A 27070-nucleotide genomic window follows, 5' to 3' on the forward strand; every position below is an offset into this window, starting at 1 on the left:
GGTACGTAGGCAGCCTAAGGTCATTAGGTGCAGCCGCAGACTAAATGTTAGTCATAAATGGGTATTTGAATTGCTGGGTAGTTAGTTAAGAATTATTGGAAGGCCGAAGGCCATTTGTGTGATTTGCATGAAAATATATTGTGCATGCTGCCAGTTGGGGATATAAATTGTGTTTTTATGCAGGTATAAATTTTGGGAAATGTCCAATTTATAGGGGAGACTCTGCCGAAATTTCGGCAGAAAGTCTCGGTCTTTAGTAAGTGGGCCCGGCATCGGGGGATGTCAGGAATTCCAAAGGATTCGTCTCGGATTTGGGGAAAATTCGGGGCGGGTCCTTTCAGTTAAAATTGTCACGTCCCGGACCGGCTCTACCGTAGCACGATATTGTCCTCTTTGGGCCTAGGCCCGCACGGTTTTGTTTTTGGGAGCTCACAGAACAACTTCCCAGGGTGGTCACCCATCCTGGGATTGCTCCAGCCTCCAACTCGCTTAACTTTGGAGTTCTTACAACTCCGAAGCCAGTGAGCTCCCAAAAGGCCTCGCGCTAGGTAGATGCGAGGTGTGCCATATAAGGCACATCGCCCCCTCTCCGTTTGGTCGATGTGGGATCTCACAATCCACCCCCCTTAAGGGATCCGACGTCCTCGTCGGCACACTCGCACCACACGGCAGAGTGGCTCTGATACCAAATTGTCACGCCCCGGACCGGCTCTACCGTAGCACAATATTGTCCGCTTTGGGCCTAGGCCCGCACGGTTTTGTTTTTGGGAGCTCACGGAACAACTTCCCAGGGTGGTCACCCATCCTGGGATTGCTCCAGCCTCCAACTCGCTTAACTTTGGAGTTCTTACAACTCCAAAGCCAGTGAGCTCCCAAAATGCCTCGCGCTAGGTAGATGCGAGTGTGCACATATAAGGCACATCGCCCCCCCCTCCGTTGGTCGATGTGGGATCTCACATGTCGCATACGGGAGCCTCATTGTTTCAGATCATAAACCTGAGAAGTGTTAGTGCCATCATAGTAAGTTGTGGCAATTGCATCCCACACTGCTTTTGCCATTGGAAAACGAATGAAATTGCCAATCAAGCTTTGCTCCAGAGAATTGATGAGCCATCCCTTCACAATAGAGTTCTCAGTGCGCTAGCGAGGAAACGTTGGAGCGGTCGAAGGAGGTTGTGGAAGATCGTCATTAATATATCCCAATTTGTTTTTGCCAGAGATATACAACTGGACAACTTGGGACCATAGGGCATAGTTGGTGCCATCCAACTTTATGCCAATCTGTGCAGCGGAAGCTTCATAGGTACACGTCGTCGAAATCCTTATCTGATTCAGAATCAAGGTCGTCGTCTGATTCGAGTTTGAGGTCGTCATCTGAGTCAAGGTCGGGGTCGTCTTGGTAGGATCCTGATTTAGGATCAAGTTCAAGGTCTGAGTCTGCATCTGCATTAGTTGAGCCACCTAGGCACTCAACTCGGCTATGGTTAGTTGAGAATGAGATGAGGAAGCAGTGGTGCTACCGCCATGAGGATTAGAAGAGTCATCCTCCCCCATGGTGGCGGCTAGGGTTCAGAAACTAGAGTCAGCAATCCCCAGATCGCTGCTCTGATACCATGCTAAAATATGAAAATTATATTTGTTTGTGAGAATTTTCTGTGTATTCTTCTCCTTGTAGGAGATCATATTTATAATAAAACGAAACCTAAATGGGCAAGTAAATAATAAATTCCTAAATCTATTTAGAGTAGGAAATCAGGAATTAAAGTAAATCAATTACAATTATAATATGAATTCTTGGTGTGTAAGGAAAGTAAGTCAATATCCACAATTCACGCCAACATTTCCTTGTCAATCTTTGACATTCCTCTTGGTGCTCTTGAGCCAATCGAGAAAATTAGCAATGGCAGAAAATACCCATGCAATTGGGATTGATCTGGGGACAACTTAGTAATGTGTGGCAGTGTGGCAGGCTGATCATATAGAAATCCTGGTGAATGATCACGGTAACAGGACAACTCGATCTTATGTTACAATCACTGATAGTAATAGGTTGGTAGGTGATGAAGCATTTAACCAAATCGGGAGGTTCCCCGCCAACTCAATCTTCGGTAAGAAAGAATAAAACAATGATATCAATTATAATTAATTGTTTATTTGTTTCCTTCCTCACATAATAATCTAAACTGGGAATGATTTACAGATGCGAATCGGTTAATTGGTAGGAGATTTAGTGACGAAACTGTTCAAAATGATATCAAATGCGGGCCATTCAAGGTCATTGAAGGTCCGGCTGACAAGCCCATGATTGTGTTTGTGGTTAACCATAAGGGTGAAGAGAAACAATTTGTTCTCATCCATGGTTTTGGCAAAGATGCGGGAGACCGGAGAGTCCTACCTTTGCTCAAAGATTTCTGAAACAAATGCAGTTATCACTGTCCCCTCTTACTTCAACTACTCACAGCGTCAGGCTACCTTAGAGGCTGGCAAACTAACCGGCTTAAATGTGTTGCGTATCATCAACGAACCAACTGCTCCAACCATCGTTATGGAATTGACAAGAAGGCCGGTTGGTTTCGTAAGAGAAATGTGATGATATTTGATTGGGGCGGCGGTACTTTGGATGTGTCACTTCTTATCATAGGCCATGGTGTCTTTGACATGAAGGCCACTGCCGGAGATACTCACCTTGGCGGTGAAGACTTGGATAAGAGAATGGTGAATTACTGCGTCGAAGAATTCAAGACAAAACAGAACATGGACATTGGTGGAAACGCCAAAGCTCTTCGGAAGGCCAAAACTGCGTGCGAGAATGGATACCAAGAAGAGTTTGAAATAATACCAAGAAAATCTGAACAAGAATGAGTGGTTGGGAGACAAAGTAGGAAAGTCGTTGGGATTAACAGCCACAGAAACTTAAAATTCAAGATCTGTAAAAAGACAACTTTGGAGAAATGTCAGATGACGATACAGATTGATACCAACAAACATAGATCAATACAAAACGAGATGGACTGCTCGAAAGATTATGTGAACAGTCCCATGGGAACCAAGAGACAACCCCAACCTTTTTTTTTCACCAAATGAAGAACCCCAACCATGTCTATCCCAAACCATGTCATATCTGATCTCAATTTTCCATGTGTTTGTTTTTTAAAATTTATTGAATTGACATGGTAACCAAAACATATTCTGGTATGAAGGTTCTTAACTGAAAAGCAACTTAATTAAGGGTAGAGGTGAATTGGTTTCAAGATACAGGGATTTGGAAAAATTATTTCTACAGGTAAACACGGAGGAAATAAAGAAATAAAGAAATAAAGAAAGAAGAAGAAAACTAGCAGAGGAAAAGAATAAGAAAAACATAAAGAAAGAGGAGAGACGTATAGGGGATAAACGGGAAACAAATGGAAAGAGAGAGAGAAGGAAAAGAAAGAAAAAAGAGAGAGAAGGTATAATGCAGAAAAAATAAATAAAGAGAAATAAGAAAACCAACAAGGGAAAATAAACATTATAAAAATAAAAATAAAAAAAGAGAGAGAGAGAGAGAGAGAGAGAGAGAGAGAGAGAGAGAGAGAGAGAGAGAGAGAGAATAGATAGATTCTACAAAATGCTAATATCCGTATCTTTCCAACTATATAAATATCAACATCTGGTTTGTTATGAGGAAGTACATTATATTCCGTGAAATTGTCTAATCTGCACAAGACATTCTTGTGAAACATCTTTCAATCCCAAAAATGCTCATTTTGCTTGCTTTTCCATCTTTACTCTTCAAACCTAGTAAAACACAAAACTATGTAAAAATGGACTAAACTCACTCAAGAATTTCTCAAGAATCTTAGAGAAAGATGATAAAAATGTACAAAATAATAGTTATATCAATCTTTATGTGTCGAATTCATCTAGCATAGAGAATTACATATAAAATACTTCTGATGTAACTAGATGCCATAGCCATTGAATAGTTTAGGAAAATTGATCATCAATAAGGGGAATTACTTGGAATTAGTATGCTAAGGGATTGGGTAGGATTGGTTACAGTGAAATCGGATACTCTAGTGTCTCTCTCTTGGTTTTCTTAAATATCTTGTGTCGTGCATTTCTGTCTTTAGTTTTCAATTTCTTTCTTTCTTTTTTTTTTTTTTGTTTTCAATCACAAATTTAAATCAATTTTATTCATTAAAGTTTTCAATTTAAAATTAGTTTCAGTATAATTGGTAGGAATATTGAGAATTAAATCACTCTCTGTGGGACAATATATGTGCTTACTTAGTTATGCTATCTTCTGATTCGTATACTTGCAAGCATTAAAATTTGATAAGTTTGGTAAACCTGAATTTCGCAACATCATTCATGGAATAGAGCCTTGTCCTGGGCTACTTTAGTCTACTTTTAGTAATTGGTTCGGTAGACATCGAAAGGGTTTGAATTGGTTCAACAGAGAGCAAAAAGCTTTGAATTGGCAGAAATCCATTATATCTGAAAGTCTCCAACAAATTAGTTAAAGGTGGAGGTTAATTGGTTTCGAGAGACAAGGATCTAGAAAAATTATATAGCTACGGTTAAACGAGGAGGAAATAAGGAAATAAGGAAATAAAGAGAGAAGAAGAAAACTGGGGGAGGAAATGAATAAGAAAAACATAAAGAAAGAGGAGTGACGCAAAAGGGATAAACGCGAAAAAAAGCAAACAAAGAGAAGGAAAAGAAAGAAAATGGAGAGAGATAGAGAGATAAGGGATAAAGGCATAAAAAATAAGGGGTTTTACCCAAAAAAAAAGGGCAAATAGGAAGGCAAAAAATGTTAAAATAGTCTAGTGACTATTACATAAGAATAATTTCATGTGAAAAGGACAATGAAAGAATAAATAAAGAGGAAGACGAAAAACGGCGGAGGAAAATAACAAAAAAATAAAGAAATAGGAGAGACTAGATAAACGCGGGAAAAAAAAAAAGAAACAAAGGGGGGAGAGAAGGAAAACAATAAAAAAGGAAGCATAAAAAAAGGAGAGAGAAAAGGGATAAATGTAGAAAAATAAATAGAGAGGAGATAAGGAAAGAAATAGGAAGAAGAAAACTGCCAGAGGAAATGAAGAAAAAAAAAAGGAAAATAAGAGAGAGAAGGGACAAACGCATGAAAAAAAGAAAAGAAAAGGAAATATAGAGATAAAAGAGAAGAAAAATAAAGAAGAAAAAATAAAAAATAAAAAAAGAGGAGAAAGACAGAAGAGTGAACTATAAATAAAGCACACAAAAAGTCAATAATAGTAGTCTTTGAAACTTATTAATCCGGCATTGAGCCCCAACCGAGTTCCCATGTTGGTGGATAATCTAGAAAATGTCATGCGTAACTCCAAACCGGGGGGCAGGAGGATAATGGTCGCTTGCGTCAGTCCAACCGACTCTAGGTCGTAGGTTTGCCCTAGCCTATCTCCCTCTTCTAAACTTTTGTTTACCAAAAAGAAAATACTTACTCAATCTGATGATTTAATGATGTGCGAAAAAGTTGGCTATATATATTCCATTTAGGGGTTTTAATAAAGCTAGACAAATAGGAAGGCAAAATGTTAAAATAGTTCAGCTCCTCTAAAATTGGATAATTTGATCTAGTCACTATCCGACAATGACATGAAATTACTCTTATGTCACTGTCCGATAGTAACATTGAAATTACAATTCGATAGTGACATAAGAGTAATTTCATGTCACTATCGGACAGTGAGTAGACCGGTTTGTCCAATTTCTGAGGGGCTGGACTATTTTAACAATTTGACTTGCAGGAAGGATTTTTTTGAACATTTGATGTTCCATTTATTTGTAGTAGTCACTGTAAATTTTGCTTTCTTTTATAAAAAATATATATATATATATATATCGGCAGTGACTTTTGCTTATGGTAACCTCCTTCATCCTCACCTTGTTTGCTTTCTATTACGACCAAGACTTCAAGCTTCTTTCGTTATAATTATTGTTTTCTTAAGGGTTATAATTATTGTTATATGATGACAATCGTGCCAATTATTCAAAATGGATCACCAAGGAACTTGCTCACACTCAATGACACAGTCAATACAACAGAGATAAACAACCCAAGCTTTGCATAACTTTATTACATATTCATGTCTGATATCAATTTTCCATGTGTTTGTTTTTTAAAATTTATTGAATTGATATGGTAACCAAAACATATTCTGGTATGAAGGGATTCTTAACTGATAAGAAAATTAGTTAAAGGTGGGGTGAATTGGTTTCAAGATACAAGGATCTGGAAAAATTATAGCTACGGGTAAACACGAAGGAAATAAGGAAATAAAGAAAGAAAAAGTAAATTGGCGGAGGAAAAGAATAAGAAAAACATAAAGAAAAAAGAAAACAGAGAGAGAAGGAAAAGAAAGAAAAAGGGCGGGGAGAGAGAGAGAGGGAGAGAAGGTATAATGCAGAATAAATAAATAAAGAGGAAGAAGAAAACCAGCAGACGAAAATAAGTAGGAAAAAAAAAAGGAGAGAGAGAGAGTGGATACCAAGAAGAGTTTGGAAAAATTATTTCTACAGGTAAACGCGGAGGAAATAAAGAAATAATGAAAGAAGAAGAAAACTAGCAAAGGAAAAGAATAAGAAAAACATAAAGAAAGAGGAGAGACGCATGAGGGATAAACGGGAAACAAATGGAAACATATAGAGAAGGAAAAGAAATAAAAAAGAGAGAGAAGGTATAATGCAGAAAAAATAAATAAAGAGAAAGAAGAAAACCAACAAGGAAAAATAATATAAAAAATAAAAAAATAAAAAGGATAGAGAGAATAGATAAATGCAGGAAAAAAAAAACTGAGAGAGGAGAGAAGGAAAAGAATGAAAAAAGAAGAATAAAAAAAGGAGAGAGAAGGGATAAACGCAAAAAAATATTAAATAGCGAGAAGAGATGAGGAAATAAAGCGGAAGAAGAAAACTCACGGAGGAAAAGAAAAAAAAAAGGAAAAAAGAGATAGAGAGACGTGAGAAGGAAAAGAAAGAATAAAAAAAAGAAAGATGAGAGAGAGAGAGAGAGAGAGAGAGAGAGAGAGAGAACGCATGAAAAAAAAGAAATAGAGAGAGCAGAGAGAAGGAACAAAAAGAAAAGGGAAGAATAAAGGAGAAAGAGAGGAGTGTATTATACATAAAGGGGCAAAAAGAGTCAATAATACTAGTCTTTGAAACTGAATCCGGTTCATAAAAGAAGGGTTTTATAAATAAAGGACAAATAAGAAGGTGAAATGTTAAAATAGTCCAGCCTCTTCAAAATTGGATAATCCGGTAAAGTCACTGTCCGTGACATGAAATTGCTAACGCTTAGGCTGTATGCTGTAGTGGAGTTAGGATTTTAAACTCAAAAAAATAAAAGTAATCAAAAGTGTGTATATATATATATATATATATATATATATATATATATAAAGAGCCATTAAACTTAAAAGAGAATAAACTCATCAACTCCTGCTTCCAGCCAGTCTCCTGCAGGTGCTTCCATGGCCGCAGAGAACATGCCACCATTTCCAGTTCCAATCAAACTTACGAGTGATATATATAACTATCAACAATGGAAATATATTTCTCTTTCATATTTTGACTGCCACAATCTTTCTGGAATCATTCATGGAACAGAGCCTCGTCCTGGGGTACTTCGGTCTACCTTTAGTAATTGGCCCGGCAGACATCAAAAGGGTTCGAGTTGGTTCAACAGAGAGCAAAAGGCTATGAATTGGCTAAAAGCCACTCTATCTGAAAGTCTCCAACAAATTGTCATGGCCGGAGCTGACTCTTCACGAAATGTCTGGCTAAATCTCGAGGAACACTTCGCCCATCTCTCTCATGCTCGCATTTATCAGCTTAAATCTGATCTACACAAAGTCAAGAAAGATCCCACTATTCCGATGGCTGAGTATCTGGAAAAAATCAAACAGCTGGCGACCGATCTCGCAGCCGCCAGTGCTCCTGTGGAAAGTCAAGACCTACTCCATGTACACATCCTGGCGGGATTACCAGAGCAGTACAATCCCTTTGTTAAATGGATAAAGCACAATCCAGTAAGTGGTTGGGATGACTTGTGCGAGTTATTGTTGAAAGAGGAAATGCGTCTGGATCCACAGCGCACATTACGACTTAGACATACTTCTCCTCCCTCTCCTCCTCAAGAAGAAGAGTACGCAATCGGGATCGATCTGGGAACTACCTATTCCCGCGTAGCCGTGTGGCAGAAGGATCATGTAGAAATCATCCACAATGATCACGGGAACAGGAAGACTGCATCTTATGTTGCCTTCACTGAAACTGATGAGACTCATTTGGTAGGTGATGCAGCATTTAACCAAGTCGTCAGAAACACAGCCAACTCCATCTTTGGTACGTATCATATGTAGGATTAAAGTTCTTTGCTTGAACAAATCCAAAGATTGATTTTGATTTTTCATGCCAGCTAATATATGTGTTTGCATGAATTGTAGTTTTAAGATTATTTTTTTTAGGGAGTTAAAATTGTCTAAACTCTCAGTAAGATCCTTCAGTGTATTGGTTAAGAAGCTATTATACTTGTATTAAATACCTACTTAACTCATGCTATCTGATAGAACTTGGCATCCATTTGCAGATACAAAGAGGTTAATCGGTAGGAGATTCAGTGACGCCTCTGTTCAAAGTGATGTGAAGCTCTGGCCATTCAAGGTCATTGAAGGTCCAGGTGACAAGCCCATGATTGTGGTTACACACAATGGCCAAGAGAAACAATGTTCTGCTGAAGATATCTCATCCATGGTTCTGGAAAAGATGAGGAAGATTTCCGAGACCTACTTGGGCTCAACTGTGAAAAATGCAGTTATCACTGTCCCTGCTTACTTCAATGACTCGCAGCGCCGAGCTACAAAAGATGCGGGCATCTCTGCTGGCCTAAATGTGCTGCGTATTATGAACGAACCAAGTGCTGCTGCCATTGATTATGGCCTTAACAAGAAGGCCGGTTGGAGTAGCCCAAGAAACGTGATGATATTTGATTTGGGTGGTGGCACTTTAGATGTGTCATTGCTTACCATTAGCACTTCTGGTGACTTTCAAGTCAAGGCAACGGCTGGAGACACTCACCTTGGTGGCCAAGACTTCGATAGCAGATTGGTGAACTACTGTGTTGAGGAATTCAAGAGGAAGCACAAATTGGATGTTAGTGGAAATAAAAGAGCCCTTAGGAGGTTAAAAATTGAATGTGAGAAGGCAAAGAATAGACTCTCATTTGAGTCTGACTTCGAGGTTGAAATTGACTGTTTGTGTGAGAATACTGATTTCACCATAACTTTTACTCGTGCCATATTTGAACAACTAAACGGGGATTTATTTATCAAGTGTATGGAGCCTGTGAAGAAGTGCTTAACGGATGCTAACATGAACATAAGCAGTGTCGACGATGTTGTTCTGGCCGGTGGCTCTACTAGAATTCCCATGGTGCAACAGCTATTACAGGAGTTTTTCAAGGGGAAGGAGCTGTGCAAGGGCGTTAATCCGGATGAGGCAGTGGCATATGGTGCCGCGGTTCAAGCCGCAACCTTGACTAGGAATGGCAAAGGGGAGTTTATTCAGGACTACACTCTCAAGGACGTCACTCCTCTTACAATTGGTTTGGAGTTTGCAGATAATAAGAAGTTCGTAAAGTTGATTCCAAGAAACTCACTAATTCCCGTCAAGAAGAAAATAAAATGTCCTATCAAGGATAACCAAGTTTCGGTCGACTTCCGCATGTACGAGGGTGAGAGTAGCACGCCAGCCAATCTCAACTTTTTGGGTGAATGCAGCCTCCGTTACATTCCTCCAGCTCCCAAACTTGTTCATAATTTCGATGTTTTCTTCGAAATTGATCCCGATGGCATCTTGAGTGTCTTCACTGAAGATAAGTCCTCAGGCCAGAAGAATGAGATCATAATCAACCGTGACGGACCGAAGAACTTTGAGGGAATTGAGAGAGAGGTTAGAAATTATAATCAAACTCTGAAATAGTATATATTATAAAATCAAGCTCTTTGATATATCTTTATTTGTACCAGGTTATGTGGTTTTAAGGTGATATCATGCGTTTGTGATCTACTTCATCCACGGGATACTTGCAGCCCCAATATTCCTTACCAACTATGGCCGTCTACACTACGACGCATCGCAGCATTCGTAACTGTTGCATCTGTACTTGTCAACTCAATGGTCCTCACCATGCGGTGCCTCACTGTTTTCTTATTAATGCTTGATTATTACTCTCTATATTTCGTTTAAACTGTCTTAAAGTTGAATATTTTGTTATACAAACTGGTTAAACAACAAATTGGGCCCATTCAGCTGGAGCTGGTATTGCGCTTGATTTCTTTGATGGGCTCATTCGAGCTTGGTTTCTTTGTAGAATAAACAATTCAAGCTGATTGGGAATGGGTTGAAGAAAATGGACCTTCAACAATCCAACTACGACACCAGAAAGAAACTGTTTTGCAATGTTTAAAAAGAGTAATACTATACTTACCACATTTATATGCCACATTTTCATATCACCTTATGTGACAGATAAGAAACTGTTTTGCAAAACGTGTCAATAAATCATAAAAGATAAGAAAACATTAAATTAATTTTAATTGATGTGTTGTCCACCTCATCTGCCACATAAGGTGGTATGAGAATGTGGTATATAAATGTGATAAGAGTAGCATTATTCGTTTAAAAAAGGGTAATGATTTCCCCACTCCAATTTTATTCACTTACACTCCTTTTTATAGAGTGTAAGTGGATAAAATTGGAGTGCGAAATCACCACTCTTAAAAAATAAACATAAACATCTTTTCACTTCAACCTTCTAATGTCACCAATACACAAACGCTAGAACCCTACTACTTGTACCAAATACAACAATATAGCTCTAAGCTGTTCCTTACATTAAAAGCAAAAGTTACAAGATTAGGGTTCTGTAAATAAAGTTCCACTCCACATCCATCACCATCCAGCCTAAAGTATTGATTGAAAGGACCCGCCCCAAATTTTTCCAAAACCCGGGACGAACCCTTTGAAATTCCTGACATCACCCCGATACCGGGCCCACTTACTAAAGACCGAGACTTTCTGCCGAAATTCCGGCAGAGTCTCCCCTATAAATTGGACATTTCCCAAAATTCCAACCTGCATAAAAACACATTTAATATCCCAACTGGCAGCATGCACAATATAATTTCATGCAGTACACACAAATGGCCTTCGGCCTTCCAATAATTCTCAACCAACTACCAAACGATTCAAATACAAATTAAGCCTAACATTTAGTCTGCGGCTGCACCTAACAACCTTAGGCTGCCTACGTACCCTCCTTGAGGGATCAAGCCACACGTAGTTCTCCCATAAAACCTAATTCCACACTCAGGCGATACCTCATTTCGTTTCTCTGTATTCCCCATAATCTCCCCATACGCCGGTACAACCAACGCCACGTACGGGGTCTGTCAACACGCCGGATAACCTACGCCATGTGCGACCATGCCATACTATCACATATCTCCCCATACGCCGGTACAACCAACGCCACGTATGGGGACTGTCTCAACGCCGGATAACCTACGCCACGTGAGACCTACACGTCATATCACATAACTCCCCATACGCCGGTACAACCAACGCCACGTATAGGGCCTGTCCCAACGCCGGATAACCTACGCCACGTGGGACCTCAACATCATATCACATAACTCCCCATACGCCGGTACAACCAACGCCACGTATGGGGCCTGTCGACACGCCGGATAACCTACGCCACGTGCGACCTCAACACAATACTACAATATCTCCCCATACGCCGGTACAACCAGCGCCACGTATGGGGTCTGTCCACACGCCGGATAACCTACGCCACGTGGGACCTAACTTTCACTTGGTGGTGCTTATAGTAAATCCCAAAATCCGGGGAGGTACCTAAGGTAGTGCGTATAGCACTCCGAACTGACATTCTAGACTCTTTTGTACTCTTGTACCAACTTATTATAATTATAATAATAAATATTAATTCTAATATTGTGTAACCCTTCACAAGAGTCTAGCACCCGATAATCCCCCTAGAAAGGTGAGATTACTCCGGAAGACTCACGGTCAATCAAGGGTCAAACTACCCTAACCCTGGTCAAACGGGCCCACGGGGACCACGACCTCCAAACTCCGATCCGGAAGTTCCTATGGGTTCTATAACGTATAGGACACTCGTCCTGCAAGTTTGGTTCAGATCGGACGGTCGGATCACTCACGATCGTACGATCTAACTGTTAATATATAAAATATAAACTTTAAATTATTGAATCGGAACATCCGGGGCTCCGATTCACGATCCGTGAATTCCTACACGATCCTAGAATTACCCAGATTAACATATATTAAATTTGGGACCATCCGACGGTCCCAACCTATCGAACCCGGATAACGCCCGATAGGCGATATCCGTTCGATAGTCAAACGACGTCCGAATTGAGATCCGCGAAATCCTACGCGCTCGTGACAACCTAAGGATCTCATCGGAACATGGTGCCACATTTCTACAGTGCCCACGCGCCGGCAGCGCGTGGGTGCCCAAAGCGATATCGCATCGCCGGAAAACCTCAAAATCACGGCTCCAGATTCCTATCCTAGGTATAACACCCTATTTGGAGCCACTTTTGTTCTTGGACAACCCCCAAAAAGTGGCCGGAAGTGGCCGATTACGGCGGCCGAAGTTCGGCCATTTTCAATTCGAAAATCGAATTGGTTACGCTAAGAATCGATCTAATCCTACCCAACCATCAGCTAGAGCATGCAGAAGGGATGAATTTCCATACCTTGATCGCCAGAAATGGCGGCCGGAGGAGGGAGATCGAGCTCCTTGAATTTTGGGTTAAATTCGGTCGGATTTTTGCATTTTCCGGCGAGCACAGGTGGTTCCGATGGCTGGGATTGGTCGGGATGGAAAGAGGAGGATGGCACGGTTCTTTTGGGACCGGTGTCACCCCAAGTGGTGGCCGGATGCGGCGGCGGCGGCCCAAAAACCGCCGCTGTGAACAGTAACTCGGGGGGGGGGAGCTGTTTCTGCACAGGGGAGAGAGAGAGAGAGAGGGAAAAATCTGATTTTATAAAAAAAATCCCATTTCAAAATATTTACGATTGTGCCACTGGGTTTCTTTTGACCATATCTCTCTCGTTACAACTCCGATTCGAGCCCACTACGTGTCTATGAACTCGTCTCAGTACGACCTATCCAAAAATACCAATCACTACCCCAAACTCCCTCCGGTTAAGAATATGACCAAAATGCCCTTACTAAATAAATAATTTAAATAAGGGTTAAATTTGGGGTCGGGGTGTTACATTAATATTATTACATCAACAAAATCAAATAATTTTAGGTCAAGCGCGAATTCACTTAAGCGGCAATTTTTTGTTTAGTGTGTTTTAAAAAGGGATGCTAGTTAGTGACAAGCGTCGTGTTTTAAAAATCAACCCAACGCTAGAAGTGTATAAGATGAGATATCCGACGGTTTTGTTTTAAAAAAACCGTCGTCTTTTAAAACACAACGATGGTTTTAAGATGCACTGCCGTCGTCTTTTAAAACACAACGATTGGCTTGGAACTCTTACGCCCATATAATAAGAAGACGGTGATTAAGAGAGTGTGTTCATCATATGAGAGAGGAATATTTTAGGTATTTAACGATTCAAAATATATTAGATATAGTTATTTCAATTATATTCAATATAATGTTTTCTAGTTTTTTTATTTTTTATTTTTAAATAGCAAATTTAGTCTTGTCTTGTGTTTTTGTAATGGGATGAGACGAGATGGGAACTTGTCCCCAACGAAGACAAGTGTGAAAAAGAAACACAAAGTTAGCGGATGTGGCGAACTTTTGGAATCTTCATATTTAATATTTGTTGGTCTTTTTTTGGCCGAATATATAAGTTTCTAAAGATATGAACTCATTGTTGGAACTATGCGCTTCACCGTTCATCTCCTTTGATTTTGTGTTCAGTGCGTGCCACCTTATATATTTTAACTTTCTTCTCTTTGATCGTATGCTCGCCTAATGTGAAAATAAATAAATACAAATAAAAGAAATTTAATAATTTTTTAAAAATAATTTTTGCTTTTATCCAACACTTGAAGTTCTCTCACATATCATTACTTTTTTTTTTTCAATCAAAATTTCAATTGAGTTTTGCGTTTGCTACCCACCCATTTTGGTTGCGTTTGAGTCACATATCATTACTTAATTTTGTTGCTCAACATTTGAAGTATACCTTTGAACGCGTATTGACTTAGACTTCTCATTATCAATGGTGCCCATGCGATGCTGTAGGTTTTAAAATTGTGTGAAATATATAAAAAGTCGTGAAAATATGTAGGAAAGATGGTACTATTTATATAGACATGGAGATCTAAATAGTGGCATCATGCTTTGTTTAGCAAGTTTAAGTTACAAAAAATAGACAAATAACATGTTTTTTTTATGCTGCTTGTCATGTTAAAATATTAACCATATTTTAATAAACTAAGCAACAATCAAAATATCAAAATATCAGCAGTTTTGAGCTGTTTATTGTTCAAAAGAGTATGGACAAGTCTTTATGTATATGCTACGGGGTGGTGGAAGGGGATTTTCTGCCTTGGAAGGGGATCTTTCTCTTGATGGCTCTGCTATAGAGGTGGCTTCTATTCTTTCTTGTCCTCTGCAGGGGTTTTAACTCTGTTGGTACAAATTTGAAAAATGGCAGTTGTTAGCGTAGATAAATGAAAAAATTTGAGTGAAGACCAACTATCATCACAAAATTAAGTTAAAAAATCCAACATGACAAACAACAATTTAGGTACATCAACCATTCTATTAATCTGATGGACATAACAAACTTAGAACAATTGTGACAATTTATTAAATAGGTATGAGAGAATTAAGCCAAAACAACCGAGCTTTAATAGCATCAAATCAATGGGTGTTGATTTTGTTGCTACAAATTTGGAAAATGGTAGGTGTTAGTTTTGACAAATGGGAAAATTTTAGTGAAGAAAATGGCTATTATTATAGAATTAAGGCCAAAAAATTAACTGCATAAACCACAATTTAAATACGACAAGCATTCTACGAATGTGGTGGACAAAAGTATAATCTGTCATTGCCACAAATTATTAAATACCTATAACATAATGAAACCAAAAGACCCAGACTTTAATAGAATCAAACCAATACCCATAACATAATCAAACCATGTGCAAGTTTGTTGTACAAAAGAATAGGTAATTTATAGACACCTGTGGTCAAAACTAATACATATGTATATTGCCATTTATAGGCTATGTTAATCTAATGGAGAAGTAAGCTATAAAAGCAGAAATAATTAACCTATAAATACCTATAGGTTATAGAACCCTAATCAACTTATTACTGATAGCATCAAGGGAAGCCAAGAGGACCTGTCCTGGACCTATGGCAAAGAATGCATTCCCTGCTTGGGATTTAACCAAAAGTCCTATCACTGATCAAATCGTAATACCAATCCCATTGAGCATAGATTTGCCAAGCTTTGATGCCATCTTTGACAACTACTAACACTGAATTAGCAAAATAAAGTTGAAAGAACTGATAAGAAAAAATAAAATTAATGTGTTATAACTTATAACCATAAAAACTTAAAAGAAATTCATATAGTCTTCAAGGGAACCTTTCAAATTGATTCAGTATGAAATCTAACATAAAATAAACCTAACCTCCAACATAAAATACCATTTCATATGAGATTTCCTTCCCTGTTTCTGCTTCATACCAAAGAAAAGATATCAAGAGAAATATCATTTTAAGCACAACTATGAAGGAAGAAACACATTCATTGTCCACATCTCAATTCATTATAAGGTATAAAAATAAGGGAAATAGCCCAAAATGCCACCATTTTCATAATTGTAACTGAAAATACCACCCTTTTTTAAAATTTTTGGAACTATCACCTATAAATATAAAATTATTGTACCCTTATTGCTGATTTTTCACAAGTTCAGAAATTTGGTCTGTTCTCTTAGGTCACACAGCTCTCTCTCTCTGGCACAACTATCTTTCTCTTTGGTAGCTGTCTATCACAGCTCTCTGGGTCTGTCTTGGCTCTCTCTATCTTGGCTCTCTCTCTCTCTAGCACAACTCTCTGTTTCTGTCTTTGCTCTCTTTCTCATACCGCAGCTGCTCTTTCTCCCCTACTCGATCTGTTGCTCTTTGTTTGGAATCGCGAACCCTTCCCTTCAGCAATGTCTTCTGAATAGCTGCTTGCAACGTTGAATCTGTAGTGGATTGCCGAACCCGAAAAGGTATTGTTCATGGTTATTTTGTTAATATCAGTGGGATTATGTGAAATGAGTTATAGTTTGATTGTTTGGGTTTGTGTTAAATTCGTTTTGGCTTTAATGTCTTTGGGTTAGGTTTTGTTGAATATTCATGCTCATTCATCTGGGTTTGTACCAATTCCATTTAGATTGGTCTGGATATGTGAATCTTCAAACTTGGGATTTTCAATTTGATGTAGTAGATCTGTATAGTGAGATTCTGATGTGTTACCAGTGTACAGTGGTTGTGTTCCTCTTATTTTACAGTCGTATTGCTGTTATATTGCTATTATAGTGCCTCTATATTGCTGCTATATTGCGGCTATATTGTGATTATATTGCTATTCTATTGTATGTTTATTGTGGTTATATTATTGTGTGAATGAAATGTTGTTTTGTCATGGTCAGAAATGGAGACAATTGTTATTCTCGTGTGCTACAATGGAAAATGGGTCACCTCGAAGAAGATGTGCAAATACGAAGGGGGTGACTCAAAAGGCTTAATAGTTCCACGGACCATCAAATTTGCTGAACTGTTGGACCGTGTGCATCGGATTGGTAATACAAACATCAGGGAAGACAAGATTTGCTTAAAATTCTCAGTTTTGGTGGCCTCGAATGAGTGGAAGCACATAAAGATTGAGGACGATGATGATGTCAATTTTTTTTATGAAGTACAATTCCGAGGTAACACCTTCAAAACTAGCTCCCTTACTCGTGAGTATAGAAGATAAAGGACTGAAAAATGATGTAGTTCATAGTATGCATATCACGACAGATAGTAGTCGGATGGGTCATTCTTCAGTTGCCATTGTTGAAAGCAATGAAGTAACTTGGAATAATACAAATGTCACTGATTTGGGAGGTGAAGTAGGGACAGATTTTATGGATATGATTGATTTTAGCGAGGTGGATGAGATGCATGGTGGTGATAATGGTACTGAAAGAAATGAAGTGTCAGTGTACTCTGCCCCTCCTAATTTGGGGTGCTTGAACACAGCTGCCCAGTTGCCAAAAATGCGTTTAGGAGGAGAATCTGAACCCACTCGTCAACATTATTGGAGTCAAATGGGTGAAAAAAATCGGTATAATGCAGTCTGTGTAAAAGATGAAGAAGCATATTTGGACAGCGGGTTTTCACGAAGCGATTGGAATCCGAAAATTACAGTTGGGCAAATTTTCTCTAGTAAGAAAACATTGTTGACGGAGTTACGGTTGACGGCATTAAGAGGCCACTTTGAATTTAAGGTGCAATTCTCTTGCACTAAGAGGTTGCTTGTGGTTTGTTCTCAACGTCCATGCCCATGGCGGGTCCGAGCATCGAGAATTGGAGAATACAGCTTCATGATTGTGAGGTGTACAACTGTCCATGAATGTGATTTGAGGTTTGTAAGTGACAAGCATCGTCAAGCAACAGCAGCACTTGTAGCCAGTTCACTTAAAAGGAAGTTGAAGGATTGTCGGACAATATACACACCAAGTGACATTATGAGAGATGTGAAACACAACTTTGGTTGCACCATCCATTATTCAAAAGCTTGGAAAGCAAGGGAGTTAGCTCTATTGTCCATTAGAGGATCAGCAGAGGAGGCATATTATATCCTTCCAGCTTATTGCTATGAATTGGAGCGTATGAATCCCGGCACAAAAACACACATCCGAACTGATGAGAACAATCACTTTGTGTATTTATTTATGGCGGTTGGCGCATGTATTAGAGGGTTCCGTTCTTCCATGCGCCCAGTGATAGCCGTGGATGCCACTCATTTAAAATCCAAGTACAAGGGTGTTATGTTTGTAGCAAATGCATTCGATGGTAATCGAAATATATATCCTCTTGCTTTTGGGATCGGGGATTTGGAGACGGATGCATCATGGCATTGGTTTTTCACTAAACTTCATGAAGCCATTGGTGAGTGTCCCAATCTTGTTATTATTTCTGATCGCAATGTTAGCATAGAGAATGTGTGGAACAAAATTTTTCCAACTGCACAACATGGCATATGCTTTTATCATATGAAGGGGAACATGAAACGCACTTTCAAGTTGAAAAAGCGTGATCACATACTTATGCACTTTGAGAAGGCTGCAAAATCTTATTCCATTGCTGAATTTGATGGTCATTTTCGCAAGATCAAGCGAAAGGAACATGTTGCTCAATATCTTGAAGAGGCAGGGTTACATAAGTGGTCTAGAGCTCACATGGATGGACGCCGCTACAATGTAATGACAGCAAATATTGCGGAGTCAATCAACTCAGTCCTTAGGTTTGCAAGAATGCTGCCAGTGGTTCATTTGATAGGGGAAATTGTTAATCTCCTTGTGAAATGGTTCACCGAACGTTGTGAGTTGGCTTTGAATTGCACAACAACATTGTGCCCCAATTTTGGAGAGAAGAAGTTGAGGAACAGGTTGGAGGATGCTGCAAGGATGAATGTGGTTAAAGTGAATAATGCACAGTATAATGTTTTGGACGGTAATATGGATGGCCTCGTAGATTTGACGAACAACAGTTGTAGTTGTAGAAAGTTTCAGCTTGAGCAGCTACCTTGCAAGCATGTAGTTGCAGTTTGCCGCTTCTTGAAAGTAAGTGTATATGCAAAGGCTTCTCGGTATTACACTCGAAAAACCTGGATGGATGCTTATTCGGATAGCATCTACCCGGTACAACCTCACGGAATGTGGGATACTCCTGAAGATGTTCGAAGTCGAGTTGTGCTGCCCCCCGTGGCAAGGGTCATGCCAGGCAGACGAAAGAAGTTAAGAATTCCCTCGCAAGGAGAGGGCAGCATTAGAAGAAAGTGCTCAAGGTGCGGTTCCGCAGGCCAAAATAAAAGCACCTGTAAAAACAATATTCCATTGCGCAATGTATCTTAGACAATAAGATTTGTGTTGCTTTGGTAGGTCATGTGAACTCAACTTTTATTTGTGGTGGGTTTCGTGTTATGTTGAATGGGAATTCTTTTAAATTTGCATTATTTGGGTTGCATTGCTACAGCATGCTGATTTGGGTTGCATTGCTACAGCATGCTGTATTGCTGACAGATTGCCATTATATTGACCTTTTATTGTACTGGTATTGCTTTCTGATTGCAATTATAATTTGAGTGCGAAATTAAAGGGACTGGAATGTAATTCCAAATGGATCCAAAACATTAAAGTTCTTAGAATTCCTATATTACACAGTTACTGTGATACTCCGACTATACCTTTTTTTTTTATCACAAATTCGGCCGATGCATAGGCCAGATGTGGGGCAAATACAAGGTGAAATGTCCTATGTGTTTGACTACATATACTTGTTGAAGGAGCATTACTAATGTCAACCTCAATAGATTGCTCATGTCTTGCCAAGAACACTCTTGAATTTATGCAATGTGCCCAAGCCAGTCCCAAAGCTGGACTCACCCGTCTGCCTGATGTGTCTAGGGACTCCAAGTTTCCCAACCTCACCCCATTCACTCCATGATGTGGCCCAATAAAATCCACCACTTGGTTGGTGACAACCACCGCCAACCCATACTTATTTGCTAAACCCTTCAATGTCCCAGATATGTTGAAGAACATTTCAGACCGCCGTTTCAAATCTGCCGGTGTTGTCTGATACTGTGATCGGAAAAATGCAGCAATGGAATCAATGACAATGAGTTTCACAGGTAGGCGGGTGTGATCAATGGCAATAAATGCTTCTATGTCTCCAAGGACATGGATGAGTTCTTGAGCATCATGAACACCATGAACATATATGTCTTCCAATGGCTCCAACCTTATTAAGTTGGGGTATGATGCATGATAAAGGTTGCATAGTTGTTGCAATCGACGAAATGGGAAGCTGAATTCTGTGAATATGTAGATGGAGGAGCCCCCTAGTCCACCATGTGAGGGTGGGAGCTGAGCTCGTACCGTAAGTTGGAGACAAAGCTGCGTCTTCCCAGAACCACTCTCCCCTACTAATTCTGGTATGGAGTTGCAGGCTATCCCACCCCCCAAGCAGTGATCTAGTATTGGGCATCCAATGGATAATTTAGGGGTTGAAAGAGGAAGGAGCATGAGGTTTTGGGGTGTCATGTTTGTGTCATTTAGGGGGGGATGTGATGGTGCTACAAGGCATGCATTATATATATATAGAGTTCATTTTGAAGGTCTGTACTGTAGGCCATCTATCTTTTAAGGAATGTTTAATTCATCCTTTTTCCAGGTTGTAATTACTTTTTTGTTTATTTATTAGTATATTTTTGGACCATATAATTTAAACCATATTCTGATGCAGTACGTCCTCTAATAGGATCATATTGTGACTCTATCACTACTCTATTGTCCTGATATTGACATAATATTGCCACTATCCGCATGTTTATTGCATATATATTGCCGATATATCGCCACAGAACTGGAGACCGATAAACTGTATACGCAGAAATAGAAAATGAGGCTTCATCATTCCATAAAATCCTATTTCCAAACTTACATAATACAACAACAAGCCACCCCATCGTTACATAATACAAAAGTACGCCACCTCATAGTTCCATTTCCCTACAAAATGAGGCTTCATCATTCCATACATTCCTATTTCCAAACTTACATAATACAACAACAGGCCACCCTATCGTTACATAATACAAAAATACGCCACCTCATAGTTCCATTTCCCTGCTGTTGACAAATTCGAAGTTGCATACTCTTCAAGTGTGGTGACCGCGACCCATGAAATTCATGACCCCGGCCACAGTGATCTTGGCCCAGTTTCCTGCCGGATCCACAATTATTGCAAATTTACGAAATAGTTCAAATCCCCTTTCCACTTGTTCTTGCTTCAACTTGGCCATTGCTTCTGATTCCTTGAATACCATAATTGCAGTGGCAGGGGCAAGTTCAATTTTTTCTTTCATTCTCTTTATATGTAGGAGATGCATGCGCGCATGATAACGACAGCGAATTGTGCGGTTTTTTATGACACCCCATCTAGCTTGGCCCTCCACAATTTTTTGAAACTATGTCTGCATGAAGATTTTTCCAAAACATGGTATTGCGTTGACATTGCTGTATGCCATGGACCAAGTCTGTAGGGAGTGAATTCGGTGACTTGGCTTCTGTTTCAGTCTCCCCTCCTTCAGTAATTGAAATCGTTGGGTTTGGTGTGAGGTTATGGGCCATGGTCTTTGATATTTATTGTTGGCTGCTGTACAACTTAATTGGAACAACAGGGGACTAAATGCGATGTGAGTTAAATCTGTGGGGAAGGTAGTGGCTGTAAGCAGCAGTTAATGTGATGGAAGTTTTCATTTCAAACAGTTGGGTTGATTAATATACCTGCAAATTTTAATGACCAAACCAGTAAGTGAGAGAGTTATTGGCGGGAGGGATTAGGGGGAGTAATTGGCGGGAGGGATTGGCGGGAGTGTTAGGCGGGAGTGTATTGGGCGGGATAGTATGGGCGGGAGTTATTACCCAGGTTGACTTTATGCCTTTTTGTAATATATGGAAAAGTTGGACGTTCCCAACTTGGTCATTTTCCCATTATGTCATTGAAATAAGGGAGTTGCCTATTTGCCAAATTCACCAACTCATTCAAATTGACCAATAATGGTTATTGTCTTATTTCTCATTTCACCAATCTCAATTCGTTTCCATTTTGCCATTTTTCATATTTTTCCTATTTTCCATGTGTCATCCAATTTTCCAATTTTCCATTTTTCCAATTTTTCAATTTTTCATTATTTTTTCCTATTCCCTATTTTCGTATTGTGCAATTTCCCAAGTTTCCTTTTGTTCTATTTCCAGTTTTCCAATTTTTCAATGTTCCCATTTTCCCCCCATTTTTTACTTATAAAAAGTTGCCTACTTTGCCTAATTCAGACAGTAATTAAAATTGTCCAATATGGTAATTGTCTTATTTCCCATTTCCACAATTTCAATTTGTTTCCAGTTTTCTGATTTTCCATGTGTCCCTGTTTCCTATTTCCAATTTTCAAAATTTAAGTTTTTGTCCATTTATCCAATGTTTTTATTTCCAATTCGACTATTTTCTAAGTTTCCTTTTTTTTCCTATTTCAAATTTTTCATTTTCGTAACTGTCCTTTTGTTCAATTTCCACTTTTGCTATTTTCCAAGTTGCCTTATTTCCTATTTTCCTATTTTCCTATTTTCCAATTTTCAATTTTCAATTTCCCAATTTGCTTATTTGCCTACTTTCCAAGTTTCCTTTTTTCTGAATTTTCTAATTTTCTAATTTTCTAATTTTCATGTTTTCAGAGTTTCCTTTATTTCCTATTTCCTATTTCCTATTTTCCTATTTTCCTATTTTCCTATTTTCCAAGTTTCCTTTTGGCCAATTTCGACATTTCCAAATTTCCAAGTTGCTTTCTTTTCCAATTTACAATTCCCAAATTTCCTATTTTCCAAGTGTCCTTTTTTCCTTTTTCCAATTTTCCAATTTTCCAACTATCATTTGATCCTATTGCCTTCTTTCCTGTTTCCAATTTTTCCTTATTTCCTTTTTCCAATTTTCCAATTTTCCAACTTTCCGACTTTCCATTTTTTCGTATTTCCGTTTTTCCAATAATTCTTTTCTTCAATTTTCAATTTTCCAAGTTTCCTTATTTCCCATATCCAAGTTTTAAGTTGTCACTTTTCCAAATTTCCAATTTTCGTGTTTTGCTATTTTCCTATTTTCCAATTTTGTGTTCTGAAAATCGCAATAAATGCTTACTTACATAGTCCTATTTTTTGTTCCAATCCACAATTTCCTATTTCCCATTAAGGTTTCCTTTTTTGTCGTTTGGAAGCCAATTTTATTGTTCTTAATGTCATGTTGTCCTGCTGTAACTTACAGCCAAGGAGTTAATGGTGTAGTTTTGAATCCCATCAATTTAATGCACCAACACAAAACCCAATTTACCTCATATAAGTTCGTACATATAACTCAACCTTCCTATATAGAACTGCAACAGAGGCACCTTCTTAACGGGAAAGGTAATTAGTCTTACTGAAAGGCAATATTCTCCACTCAACCTAACCATATAGTCGTTTACAACTGGAGACTGAATGTACCTCTATTTGTTTTTTTGCAGGCAACAGCTGTGAATTGTCCCCAGTACTACTTCAACATGTCCGATGTACGCCCTCCTAACGAGCAAGTCAGTTACCCGGGGGACCAGCCCTGGCATGTGCCATTCCCATCTCCACCTCGGACTCTCAATCATGATCCCACTTCATCTGGAAGTGAGGCTGAGACTCATGATCCGCTTGACAAAATCTCTGCCGTCAAGCACCACCTCCAATATATGTCAAAGGCAACGGATTGGTGGGGGAGTAAGTGCGATATTCATGGCCAAGTTATGGGAAACTTGGCCAACAAGTTGAACAAAGCATACGCTGGAGAGGTGAAGCAAGCTCTTAAAGCAAAAAGTCGGAGCAAAGAGTTAGAGTCCTTGAAGTTGAAATTGGAAGACACAAAGAAAAATGCCCTCGAAACATTCACACAATCTGAATAATATAACCATGAAATGGTTGAATGTTTCAACAACGGCTTCGAAATGTTCCGAGATTATGCTTCGGTCATCTCACCAGACCACAATTTGAGTGAAATTGATGTAGCTGGTGTCTGGCAGGTACTGAATATGGGTTCTGATGGAATGGCTCATCATAGCCTCGTGCATGCAGCGAGAAGAAAGGACAAAGACATGGATCTTTTGATGGACCTGTAGTAACGGTGAATGTTGCTTCAGTTCATCTCACCCGAGTACATGGATCTTTTGTTGCCTTCATGTTCCCTTCGCGGGATAGATAGTATTGTTCAGTTTGGGAGGCGATTTCTTTCGGATGTGTGAAATGTTGTATGTAATGTGTATGTATTGTATGTACATTGACTTAATATTGCATTTGTATTGTGTTTGTATTCCCTTAATACTGTAATGTGTATGTATTGTATGTATATTGCCCTGATATTGCCTTTATATTGTACTTATATTGCTGTAATATTGCCTTCGTATTGTATATTGATTGTGGTCATATTGCCTTCGTATTGCCTTCGTATTGCATATTTATTGTGGTCATATTGCCTTCGTATTGCCTTCGTATTGCTTTCGTATTGCCTTCGTATTGCCTTCGTATTGCCTTCGTATTGCCTTCGTATTGCCTTCGTATTGTAGGCATATTGCCCTACTTTGGAATATGATGAGGACTGGAAAATAAATCCACAGGCTCAGAATCACCAATTTTGCCTCCTTCAAGAGGCGTCCCATGCTTGTATGCAACCCTCACAGCTTCATCCTCGTTCAACCTCGCTTGTGAAGTCCCAAACTTCATGTCATCTTTGCTATTTGCCAATTTCAGTTGCATCAGCTCGCCGTGTCTAGGGTTTTTTATCTGCTTTCGTTTCATTTTTAAGCTCTGCTTTGAATCAATACGTGGCATATTGGCTGAATATGGGAGTGACAAGATCAATTCTTACTCCCCCTAAGTGGATAAAATAGATGCTCAATATGAATCCTTTCCTCCACAAGTTTGTGTACAGTGCCGTACGTTGTGTGTTTTAGGTGCCACACTGGCTTATTAAAATTGATGCTTGGCCATGAAAAACTTTTTGTTTTCTTACTTTTAGAAAAGTACATATTTGTGTCAATAACTAAGTTTGGACTGTTAACAATCATTCAGAAGAATGGTAGAAATAAGCTCCACTGTGCCAATCCACTAAGTTGAACAAAGAAATTGTGTTCGATACACAGATGACATGTGAAACTAACATTAGCATTCTCCAATAAGAAGACTTCTCTTCTTTCCCACCCCTCGTCGAATGAGAAAGAAAGAAGAGGGACAAAACACACACTACCAAGTTAAGGTGACATTACAAACCTAAAAAATATCCTCATCAAACTTATAATGCTCCTTTTTTTCTTGTTTAAAGCAAAACTTCATTCAAACTGAGATAACCACGTGCTCTCGATAAGCACTCCGGAATTATTTGCTCATTATCTGCATCGCCTTCTGTCTCAACTTGAGGCTTGGAAGGAGCTTTTGCACCAGGAGGCTGCTTCTTCTTCATCCCACTCACAATGTCATCGATTCTGAGAAGTAGGCAAGCAGCTTCTATGGCCGTTTTAAAACTCTGGCCCTTCACGTTGTAGGCATCCCATATCTGACATCATAATTCCTCAAAATCAACAGCCTTACTAACAAAATAAATTTATTGGGAAATTTTGTAATAACCACGACAACAGCACTTCCCCTCACATGAGTGCTGTCGAAATATATTGGGAGAAGCTCTAAACTAGAACTACTACTGAAGCAAATCGACAATATAAACCAGAAGATTGACACTTATGCCATATCAATAAAGGGACATATAATGGATACATTTGAGAACAATAATACATTAAAAGTCCTATTTCAGAGCTTTCAGCAAATATAAATCACCCAACAAATGTGAATATTGAGATAGCGAAGGAAATAAAAGAGAGCAACAATAGTAAGCCAAAAAGATAAAATGTACCTCATAAATATGCCTCCCCCCGTAAAGCCTCAATTGCAAGCTTGAGTCGGTAATATTTGATCTTCAAAGGGTCAACTTTATCTACCGACTTTAAAGCATTGAGATGCTCGATGAATTTGACGGTCAAGATTCCGCAAGACGCACTGTGAGGCCAATTAGTTGGGAAATTAAAACTGCAGTTATGTAAAATTTGGATAAACAGCACAAAATTCACAAACGTTACCCATCTCGTTGTTGTGGCACATCTGCAATGATGCACACTGAGAATGGCGTATACATCGACATCGTCAGCCCCTTTTGCTTCACCTCTTCAACCTCAGAATCATCATAAAAATGCATATCGAACAGCACTCGTGCCAGCGTATCGCTAATAGGGTGCAGAAGCGTAACAAGCTTTGAACGTTTCGTATAATCAATATAGGAGTCATACACGGTTGCAGTATGTCTTACGAAATCAAGTTCGATTGCAACCCAATGAGACCCTTTCAGATTATATGGAAAATACACCTTCCGGACTTTTGTCCAAGCTTGGGCATAGCCGTGTTGCCACGTACCACGCACAAAGTGATGTAAATTCTTCACCTTGCTGGCTGGAAGGACAACGGTGTTTGAACCAGCAGCCTTCTTCGATCCACGTTTCCTGGCCGTCGGTTTGAACGGCTCTAGAAATTGCTGCACAAATTTAAATGAAGGCATATTAGAAAATCACAACCGACAGCAAATGAAGCACAAATTGCTGCACAATGGTTACATGTTTACCTGCAAGCAACAATCTGCCGTTGTCCAATCAGTTCCAAAAACCAACGGATGAGAGAGTTGCCTTTTGCGGATAAGAAAGGTTGCCATGTCCAGGTGCTGAAAGTTGACACATATAATATTAGCACAATTTCATACAACTCAACACTTAAAAAAGGTGAGAAAACAATTGAATTATCGTAATAAAGTACAGCTTTGTGTATCGTTACCCTTGAGCTCATCCATTCGGTTTCATCGACAAGTCTGTAGAAAAAATCAGCGCCCCCTGAAAATGATTCCAGCTGCACCTCCGCACTACAAAAGGCAAACTTGCAACGGTTACTTGTGTAGTCATGTCATAAATATGACTTTGTTGATGAAAAAAAGACACATGTATATTAAAGCAAACTCTGCATTCTCTCATTAGTGTATGACTACATAGTAGAATAGGATGAATATTGGAATTGAAAGGTCAAGAATCGTAA

General features: G+C 39.1%; 2 protein-coding genes and 2 pseudogenes across 2 annotated transcripts; 2 read left to right on the forward strand and 2 right to left on the reverse strand.

Moving 5' to 3' along the window:
- The first annotated feature begins 1900 nt into the window (after window positions 1–1900).
- Window positions 1901–10441, forward strand: LOC117635390 (annotated as a pseudogene).
- Window positions 10442–16824: 6383 nt separating this feature from the next.
- LOC117635391 lies at window positions 16825–19234 on the forward strand. The gene is made up of 2 exons (XM_034369719.1): window positions 16825–17044; window positions 17136–19234. The coding sequence occupies exons 1-2, from the start codon at window positions 16825–16827 to the stop codon at window positions 19232–19234; spliced, it is 2319 nt and encodes a 772-aa protein (XP_034225610.1).
- Window positions 19235–19543: 309 nt separating this feature from the next.
- On the reverse strand, window positions 19544–20425 carry LOC117635392 (DNA repair protein XRCC3 homolog). The gene has a single exon (XM_034369720.1). It carries the CDS (start codon window positions 20423–20425, stop codon window positions 19544–19546), a length of 882 nt encoding a protein of 293 aa, XP_034225611.1.
- A 5644-nt stretch (window positions 20426–26069) lies between these two features.
- LOC117635393 overlaps window positions 26070–27070 on the reverse strand; it is a 2204-nt pseudogene continuing 1203 nt past the window's right edge.

This window comes from Prunus dulcis, chromosome 7 (assembly GCF_902201215.1).
Source record: "Prunus dulcis chromosome 7, ALMONDv2, whole genome shotgun sequence".
In the NCBI taxonomy this organism is placed as follows: domain Eukaryota; kingdom Viridiplantae; phylum Streptophyta; class Magnoliopsida; order Rosales; family Rosaceae; genus Prunus; species Prunus dulcis.

What these genes read in the sequence shown, in the direction of transcription:
- LOC117635392 (XM_034369720.1), bottom strand. Translation starts at nt 20,425, where the DNA reads ATGACACCCCAAAACCTCATGCTCCTTCCTCTTTCAACCCCTAAATTA.
- LOC117635391 (XM_034369719.1), top strand. Translation starts at nt 16,825, where the DNA reads ATGTGCAAATACGAAGGGGGTGACTCAAAAGGCTTAATAGTTCCACGG. An exon ending in TTATGAAGTACAATTCCGAG is followed by an intron (nt 17,045 to 17,135) that starts GTAACACCTTCA and finishes ATATCACGACAG; the next exon opens with ATAGTAGTCGGATGGGTCAT.